Genomic DNA, 10,281 nt, shown 5'->3' with positions numbered 1-10,281 from the left:
TATCTGGATGTATGTATATACTTGAAAACATAATTGCATGGAATCTGGTTCATTCCGGTTCACGGGATGGAACTGGAGCATTGTACATCACTTATTTGGTATCTGGATGTATGTATATACTTGAAAACATAATTGCATGGAATCTGGTTCATTCCGGTTCACGGGATGGAACTGGAGCATTGTACATCACTTATTTGGAATCGGGTATGAGGGGGTAGGCTTATATGGTCCGCTAGGGAACGTAGTATGCTTTAGGTTCGGTTTTTTAATGTAGGGATTTGACCGTCTTAATGTAAAATTTTCTACAAGAGTTAAATTCAAGGATCAATAATGCTAAAAAAATTCTCAAGTTGCAATTATGGTATGTTTTTTCTTGTTTGTTTTTTCTAAAAATGGTTGTTTCCCCCCTAAATGTTATGTACTCTAAATTCTAAATTGAGTCACCAGGTAAGTGACCTAATTCACTTGTGTACCACATTTCGGGATGATTGTATGCGGGTTGTGGTTCGCTATAGTGTCATACGCTCCCGACATCTATGCTTGAAAATGATCCCCATTTCAGATAAGTGGATGAGAATGAGTCATCTCACTAAGTACCAAAATTGGTCATTGGTGCCAAGAATATAATACAAATTGTAGAGTATCATTGGTCGTTGCTGTTTGGCTCAGAAGCCTGCTCTTTGGTCACTGTTCCTTCTCAGTTGTGCACCACCAAGAACACAAAGGGAAGCTCGCTGATCTTCTCCTTCAATCACTCACAAAGAGGAAAGGGGATCGCACAAAGCGGTGAACGAGAAAAGCTCACAGTAGGGGAGAGGATCGAACAAAGCTCTCAGAGCACAAAGCCACTGTTCTTCTTCTTCAGATCGAACAAAGCTCTCAGAGCACAAAGCCACTGTTCTTCTTCTTCACTCTTCTCACTGTCACACTCACTGTCTCACTCTCCTCTCACGAGCACAAAGCCACTGTTCTTCTTCTTCACTCTTCTCACTGTCACACTCACTGTCTCACTCTCCTCTCATAGTTGCTCACCTCACAAAGGGTGAAAGCACAAAGCCAGAATGGAGAGGATCGCACAAAGGGTGAAAGCACAAAGCTCGTAGAAGGGAGATGATCACTCAGATCTCCAGAGCACAGAGCTCTTGATCTACTTCACTCTCGCCGCTCCTATTCTTCTCTCAGTCTCTCTCTCTTACTTCCTCTTTGATCTACAGCAAGGTATATAGTGAGCAAGGTATATAGTGGGGGAACCGACAATGAAGGGATGGCTAGGGGAAAAAATAGAGGTGGGAGCCGACCTACAACAAATGGAGATGTGACTCAAAAGTGACAGCAGACAGTCAGGACAAGGGCTGGGAAAGAAAAATAAGAGGGAGCATTGAGCCTCTTGGTAATGGGCCAGTTTTTGGACCAACAAATAGCAACAATCTCTACCTTTGGCCTAAGGTAGTGCACTGAGAAAAATACGGAACTGCAGGACTCATCATCGCCAAATCATTACCTATATGATCACAAAGAATATACAAGCAATGGAAGAGAATACACAAAGTAAACTTAGATCATAAAGATCGGGGTAAGATCACCAAGCATACCAAGTCCACAAAGGACCGAACTCTACCAAACGGTCATCGAGTTCAAAGGGAAAAATCACAAAGTTATTAACAAGCACAAAGCAAGTTAATAGGCCACAAAGGCAACTCACAAAGCAAAGGGGAAAAAAAACCCAAGCACAAAGCAGGTTAATAGGTCACAAAGGCAACACATACAGTAAAGGAAAAAAAATTTACCCAAAGTCAAAGTTCAATGCGAAGTCCACAAAGGACCGAACTCTATAAGTCTTATGTTCATTGCACTCAAGGGATTCAAACACATTAAAGGAAAACTCAGACATATTACAATCATTCAAATTGTAATCTCTATACCTTTCAGGTTTCCTAATGGTTCTTTTATTTCTATCCCTAGTGAGTTGATCAAATTGTAATCTCTATACCTTTCAGGTTTCCTAATGGTTCTTTTATTTCTATCCCTAGTGAGTTGATAGTCATTCAAATCATGCATGTTATCTATTTTCTGCATATCATGCTCCACCTCATTAGGAATAATCTCATCTTGATTTTTAATAATTATATCTTCAGGATGTGATCCAGGTTGATTAATAATAGGCATTTGCTCCACCTCATTTGGAGTATCATTTTCAGAAATAGGGACAAGAAAAGGTAAACAAGAAAATTCATTTTCTTTAAAAATAACATCTCTACTTATCACTACCTTAAACCCCGATTCACTTTTATTCCAAAGCCTATAACCTTTTATCCCTTCAGGGTATCCTAAGAAAACACATTTCTTAGATCTAGGTTCTAACTTATCAATCCTTTGATGCACATAACCAGCACTCCTGAAAATCCTCAAATTATTTAAATCAAGAGGTTTGTCCGTGAACACAAATTCAGGGTATTTCTCTTCTAAGGGAACAGAGGGAGACCTATTAATCAAATAGGCTACAGTACAAACAGCTTCTCCCCAGAACTTCTTAGAGAGCCCAGATGTGACCAACATAGCCCTCACCCTCTTTAAGAGAGTTCTATTCATCCTCTCTGTTGAGGATCCTTTGTCACTACCAAAGTGATCACCTTTATGCAAAATTTCTAATCCTCTATTTCTCATGTGACCTAATCTATTATGCCATAAAACAGATTTATCACCTATCACAGAGTTAACAGAATCAAGCACAGGTTCAGCATGACAAACATACAAGTTATTTTGTTTTTCAGCAGTTAAAATAACAAGAGACCCTTTTAAAATTTTCATAATCCCTTTACCCTATTTTCCCTCCAAACCATTATTTTCTAGAGATGCACAAGAAATCAAGTTATAACGTAAATCAGGAACACGCCTTACATCCTTCAAAGTAAACACAGAACCAAAAGAAAACCTAATGCATACATCATCAGTTCCTAAAACATTGTATTTCTTTTCATTTGCCATTGACACAAAGTCATTCTCTATTTTCTTGTAGTTTGAAAACATATTTTTAAAAGGAGTCATATAAAAAGTACAACCAGAGTCTACCAACCAATCTGATTTACACAAAGAATCAGATAACACAGAGTTCAAATATGCATAATCACACAGATTATTAATCATGAAAATTTTACATATTTCGCCCTCACAAATAGCCAATGTTACATTAAACGCTGGGCGCTTCTAGGCGTCGGACTTGACGCCCAGCGCTTAGTCGTCTAGGCGGGCGCCTAAGAGGTTTCTGGACGTTTTTTTTCTTTCTTCATTTAAGTGGTGATCGATGAGGTTTTGTTGAAGGTCAGAGGAGGTAATGGAGGTGTTCATATTTGGAGGTTAATAGAGTTTGGAGGACGTGTAGGCTACGACACATAAAATCACAATCAAGGCCTACATGGTGCAATCCACGTAAACAGACAATGCTCCCCTAAACGCTCGTAAAATCTAGGTGGACAGCCTAAATACCGCCTAGGCGCTAGGCGCTAGTTAGATGTCCTAGGTACCGCCTAGGCCTAGGCGTACGCCTAAACGGACTAGGCGGAAGTTTTTTAAAACAGTGCAAATAGCCATATTAGTATGATCATTTTGTTGATTTTTCCTAGGCTTACAACAATCTCTAATAAAGTGACCAGTTTCATGACAGTTATAACCTACGTTACCTAGACTCGGGTACGAGTATCCGATACGGGTGCGGATCCGAGTGTCCGATACGAAATTTCTAAAAATTTTGGATACGGGGACACCGTCCTAAATTTCGACACGGGTACGGGGATACACTTTTAATAATAGTTTAATTTATTTAATGAAGTACAACTAATTAAATTCAAAAAATATTAATTTATTGTTTTTGGGATTATGGGTATTTTATAATTTTTGCCGCATGCTCTGAAATCTATAAATTAATATATATTTCAGTCTTCTATTAGAGTAGTGTTTGAAAGGAAAAAAAGAAGAAAAAATATAGCTGGTGTAGGGAGAGGAGATTGCTACGAAGGTTATTTATTTTCCAGTCTTTAGTTAACTCCACGATGAGCTATCTTCTGAACAACACTGGGCCGCTGAGAATAAGTACATTTTTATGAAGGATGTATTTCTTAGGTCATTTTTGTAAACTGTCAGCCCACAGACTTCAGGCCTGGCCCATTAATAACTCTACAGGCTTGCTCCATCATGGTATTCTGGTAATTTTTTAGCGATCTCTTGAGGACAAATACACAAAGTTATCGACACCCCATTTTTTCTAGGGTTTCTCCGTACCATCTCTATCTGGAGCCGCCCTAAAAAAAATAAAAACTCTAGTTGTGAACGAGCAGCCACCTCCGCCTTCTCCATCAACGATGAGGAGCCATCTCCTCCCCCTTCCTTCGTCGACGACGAGCAGCCGCAGCCCCCGCCGCCTCCTTCGTCGACGACGAGCAGCCGCAGCTGGAGCTAAGTATGTAAATTTATCATTTCTTTCTCTAATTTTCTTTTCTTTCTCTTTTTTTTTTGTTTTTCTTTCGCCGTATCCGAGTGCCAACTATCGTATCCGAGCCGTATTTCGTATCCGGATCGGTGTCGGGTCGTATCGACGCCGGTACGGCGGCCAAACCGCCGTGTCCGAGTAATGTAGACTATGTTACATGGGTACTTCTATCTGAAGCCATACCCCACCCATACCTGCACCCAAACTTCTTGGACACTTCTTGAATATATGCATACATTTATTTAGTGTGTACGCAACTATATAATCTCGCATGCATAACCTCACCAGAATTATTATTTTCCTTAAAATATTTTAAATCTAATTCCTTACTCTTAAGACCATTGACCACAATGTCAAGGGTAACCTCATCTCTACCATATTTAATAGCAGATTTCACATCACTATATGAGTCAGCCTCATCTCTACCATATTTAATAGCAGATTTCACATCACTATATGAGTCAGGAATAACATTTAGAAGGGTAATAGGAGTATAGTTGTCTATATGTTTATCACCAGTTAACTTAATATCTGAAATAAGATTTGTGAAAACATTCAGATTCTCCTCAATAGCCTTAAACATATCCAATCTAAATTTGAATTTTTTTCAAGCAAAAACATTTTACTGGGCAAAGAGGTTTCAGTATAGAGTTCTTCAAATTTATCCCAAAGGGTTTTAGCAGATTCCAAAATTCTAACTTTTCTAAGCACACAAAGGGTTTTAGCAGATTCCAAAATTCTAACTTTTCTAAGCACAGAGTCAGATAAGTTCAAATAAATTATGGAACAAGCATTTTTATTCCAAAATTCTAACTTTTCTAAGCACAGAGTCAGATAAGTTCAAATAAATTATGGAACAAGCATTTTTGTTTATTTCATTCCTTTTTTCTTCAGTGTCAGAAGTCAAATTAGTCTGACCAACAGCCCTAAAAGATTTCTGTTGAATTAAAATGTATTTTATTTTTTATTTTCAAATGCTAAAATCAGATTTTTTGTTAGAACGGAACCATACTATATGGATTAGCAGTAAACATTCTGATTTCGGTAATTATCCGGCTCGAAACGTGTGAAGCAACTAGCACGACCAAATGAGAAGAACGATGAACACAAAGTTCTTGTTTCAATCTCTTTGTTCTTTCACATGAGCACAAACAATAACAGAAAATATAAAATGCAAATACAGCTGAAATTTTTTTAAAAAATTTATCACGCTTGAAACGTGCGAAGCAACTAGCACGAACAAAATGAGAATAACGATGAGCACGAAGCTCGGGTTCAAACCCTTTTTTATTTCGCACGAGCACAAATAAAATTTAACTTCAGCAGTTAAACACAACGAACTAAAAAAACCAGGGATTAAACACAGGAAAAAGATAATCTTGAAGATTTACTGTAATTTTCAACAATTACTACAATTTTTAACAAAGACAGAGCTTGACTACAGCAGAAATAAAACACTGATAAGAGTTTGTTTTTTCAGTCAATTCACCTGAGCGAAACTCTAGGAGAGGGTTTCGACCTTACCCACGCCCACGCAGCGGTCCGACGGAGGTCCAGTGGTGTCCTGCGGCTGTCCGGCGTTCTAGAGTCGCAGATCTGCGGCGGCGACGACTCCTGCGGTGGGGCGATCGGCTGTTTTGGAAGGGCGACGACTCACCGAGCTCTGATACCACTGTAGAGTATCGTTGGTCGTCGCTGTTTGGATCAGAAGCCTGCTCTTTGGTCACTGTTCCTTCTCAGTTGTGCACCACCAAGAACACAAAGGAAAGCTCGCTAATCTTCTCCTTCAATCACTCACAAAGAGGAAAGGGGATCGCACAAAGCGATGAACGGGAAAAGCTCACAGTAGGGGAGAGGATCGAACAAAGCTCTCAGAGCACAAAGCCACTGTTCTTCTTCTTCAGAAAAGCTCACAGTAGGGGAGAGGATCGAACAAAGCTCTCAGAGCACAAAGCCACTGTTCTTCTTCTTCACTCTTCTCACTGTCACACTCAGATCGAACAAAGCTCTCAGAGCACAAAGCCACTGTTCTTCTTCTTCACTCTTCTCACTGTCACACTCACGGTCTCACTCTTCTCTCACAGTTACTCACCTCACAAAGGGTGAAAGCACAAAGCCAGAAGGGAGAGGATCGCACAAAGGGTGAGAGCACAAAGCTTGCAGAAGGGAGAGGATCACTCAGATCTCCAGAGCACAGAGCTCTTGATCTACTTCACTCTCATCGCTCCTATTCTTCTCTCAGTCTCTCTCTCTTACTTCCTCTCTGATCTACAGCAAGGTATATAGTGGGGGAACCGACAATGAAGGAATGGCTAGGGAAAAAAATAGAGGTGGGAGCCGACCTACAACAAATGGAGATGAGACTCAAAAGTGATAGCAGACAGTCAGGACAAGGGCTGGGAAAGGGAAATAAGAGGGGGCACTGGGCCTCTTGATAATGGGCCAGTTTTTGGGCCAACAAATAGCAACACAAATGTTGGTTGAACTGCTTCTAGGTGCAGCTTGGTAGGCATTCTAAGTTGTTGAGGTTCTTGAGTTTGTGTAATGATTTGCCTGGAACAGGCTTAGGTGGCGATCATATTCTCCAGAGTGATTGTCAGTGTAGGCACACTCCATGAGTCATATATGCATCACTTTTTCTTAATTGAGATGCTTTTCATTACATTATCTCAAATTGTCATCTGAAATACATAGTAGTGTGGATATATCCGTCTTAAGTTATCTGATAGTAGTGTTTTATGTGCCTACAGAAGGAAAAATTCCTAGTAACCCACATCCTTAGTTTACTAACATGCTGAATTGAACTAGTTTATTGGAAGGATTTGGAGTGTGGATATACACCTTAAATTTCAACATGAAGCTTCCATTTTGAAAATCAAAGTTATTAGGTGTCTACATTACGAAGCTGTATGGAATAGATTTGGCTGTTCATAAACTGCATGAAAGTATGTTTCTTATTGATTTTTGAGATGTCTATTTTGTGATCACTTGATCCATGGATGGAAAGAAGGTGTTAGACTTGTAGACTTTTAGTTTTTAATTAATCTTTTTAGATGATGTAGACCAGAACCAATGATTTAATTTTCAAATTGGAAGCTCTATATCTGACAGATATCAACACTCAAGATACTTCTGAATTGATCTTTGGTCACATGAACTTAAGTTCCAACTATAGTGGTCTGAGAGGCTGAGGAAGTCTAGGCACGCTCTATGAGTGATATATGCATCACTTTTTCCTGGTTGAGAATCTTGAGATGCTTTGCATTACATGTTTTCAAAATTTAACCTGAAATACGAAGTTTGCTATTTACTTTGCTCTTTTTCATCAGTTGGCGAATTCTCACATGTCTTGGTGCTGTGGAAGCCAAACAGTTAATAGAGAAAATATCCTTAATAGGGGAAGGGACAAGTTCAAGCGTAATTAGTGGTATGAACAACTTCCATTTTGGCTAGACATGATTATGGTGCAGAAAGTTATTGGTTTGGTCAATGATGTAATTTAGGATCTTCAACATTGTTGCATTGTTTGTAAATGTTGGGTCTTATCTTCAATATGTCGTTACTATGGCCTCCAGGTCAACAATTTTCTTCTTTTTTGCACCCAATTTGCGGTTGTCCCTGTTGATTAATGTCACCAGTTTCTGAGATTTTTAATAGAAATGCTGATGATTTTATTCCATTGTTTACTTGACCAACTCTGGTATGAGCTTTTTTTTGTCTTCTTAACTACCAAATTCTGTCATTAAATAAATGTTGCTGTTGTGCTATTATTTAATCTCTTCCAGATACCTGAGGACCCTCCTGTAGCACAGGCTTTACAACCCTCAGTTGTTCAGGGTTATATGTCTAATTTCTTCAGGTCTCTTGTCTATCACTAGTAAATTTATTCTTCTTTGCAAGAGATGCAAGTTTCACTTTTCATATCTTTTGGCTTTGAACAGGAAGTATGGGACATTTGTTTCAAGAAAACCAATGTTGGTGTTGTGCTTATCTGTAGCTGTTCCTCTTCTTTTGTGCATAGGTTTTGTCCGTTTCAAGGTTGAGACTCGTCCAGAGAAGGTATTCACATATCTGATAGTGTGATTTCTGTTTAAACCAAATATAACCTCCTGCTTGTGAATGTTTACTTTATTGTTAACTTGTAACCATCTATCTGTATTTTTTTTCGGGGTGGGTTTCTGCCATATTGCTCAATGCAATTGTTTGTGGTTTTCTCATTAACTATGCATTCATATTGTTTAGTGATCCTTTAATCACGCTTAACGAATCTGTGTTATAAATGATTTAGTATGTATAATTCTTTTTGTTGGTTTAATTCTGTAGGTTTAATGTCTTAACATATATTTCTTTTTCGAATCTAAAAGTAAACCAATGCTCTTATAATTGTCATAACCTATTGCCAAACCTTCTATTTAGCGCACAAGTTATTTGGGTTTAATTTATCTCAAGGATAATCTCATTACTATTTCTGTTGCAGCTATGGGTGGGTCCAGGAAGTAAGGCAGCAGAGGAAAAAAAATACTTCGATGAGCATCTTGCGCCATTCTATAGAATTGAACAGGTATACCTAGGGTCCTCTTTAATGAGTTACTCTTACAGCAAAGTTGCATGTGATCAGCTGATTTCGAACTTCTGTAGATGTTCTAATGGGATAGAAAACCTGTATGTACATAAGCGAACATATTTCATAATTAGTCCACCTTAAAGGTTCCCATTGGTAGTTCCAATTTTTGTACTATTCAATTAGAAGATCGAAGCCTTATAATCTGAACCTTCTGATTTCTAGTATTTGGAGTTTTAATTGATCCATTGACATTTTGTTGAAATATGATTGAAGTAAAGGCAAATTAAAGATGAAAAGAAAAGGAGGAACATGGTTAGAATCATACTTTCAGGCTCTCTTTTCTTTATTAAGCAATGTATAGGTTTATTAATATTTTAACACAATTTCTTTTTTGCTTAGCCTAGACCAGTTCTTATATAATTCTCACTATTAAGTTGGACTATGTTAATGTGAAACCCTAGCGAGATTATTAGTTCTCTCTTGGATGTTATTAACAGTTTTTTTAGAAAATAATGGAGTTTTTCCCTAACTAATGTGAGACTAAACAATAAGAAATAAACAACTCTCTCAGCACTCCGCCTCAAACTGAGCATACATACCATACATGCCTAGCTTGTTACAAATACAATTAACTCGTGTTCTCCCAAGAGGTTTTGTGAGAATATTTACAAGTTGATGTTTTGATTATATGTGCTTGGCTGTAATTGTTGCCCTCTTCATCTTCTCACAAATCAAGTGACAATCAATCTCTGTGTGTTTTATCCTCTCATAAAACACTGGATTCTCAGCTATGTGAATGACGGCCTTGTTATCTCCATACAAGCTCACGAGAACTTTGCAGAATAACCACTTTGTTAATATATCTCTAACTTAGAGCAGCTTGCAAGTCAAATTCGCTATGGCTCGATGCTCAGACTTAGATGTAGATCGAGAGACTATATTCTGTTTTTTTTACTCTTCCATGATATTAGATTTCCTTCAGGAGGCACACAATACCCAATAGTTGACCGTTTGTTCGCAGGAGATCCTGCCCAATTTGCATCTGAGAATCGTGTAACTCTCGTGTGATCACTATCTAAATAGAGTACTAGATTTCCTGGAGTTTTCTTGAGATACCTAAGAATCCTCTTCATAGTTTTCACATGAGGTTTCTTAGGTGCCAAGAGAGACTGACTTACACTAACACAAAATGCAATATCTAGTCTCATGATTGTTAGGTAGTTCAGTTTCCCTA

General features: G+C 38.4%; 1 protein-coding gene across 4 annotated transcripts in view; it reads left to right on the top strand.

The window, feature by feature from the left end:
- Window positions 1-10,281, top strand: part of LOC109837246 (Niemann-Pick C1 protein-like) — a 66,343-nt gene that overhangs the window by 27,557 nt on the left and 28,505 nt on the right. For all 4 annotated transcript variants that reach the window (XR_002246234.1, XM_020405402.1, XM_020405403.1 and 1 more), the window contains 3 exons: window positions 8,269-8,342; window positions 8,425-8,542; window positions 8,961-9,044. Coding sequence is in view for 3 of the 4 variants with exons in the window: in XM_020405402.1 (XP_020260991.1) it covers window positions 8,269-8,342; window positions 8,425-8,542; window positions 8,961-9,044 (276 nt within the window). In the remaining variant the exon portion in view is untranslated. The remainder of the gene's footprint in view (window positions 1-8,268; window positions 8,343-8,424; window positions 8,543-8,960; window positions 9,045-10,281) is intronic.

Source organism: Asparagus officinalis, chromosome 4 (assembly GCF_001876935.1).
Source record: "Asparagus officinalis chromosome 4, Aspof.V1, whole genome shotgun sequence".
Classification (NCBI taxonomy): domain Eukaryota; kingdom Viridiplantae; phylum Streptophyta; class Magnoliopsida; order Asparagales; family Asparagaceae; genus Asparagus; species Asparagus officinalis.
Note: the sequence above shows the minus strand (reverse complement) of the source record. Positions and strands in the feature narration are given on the sequence as shown.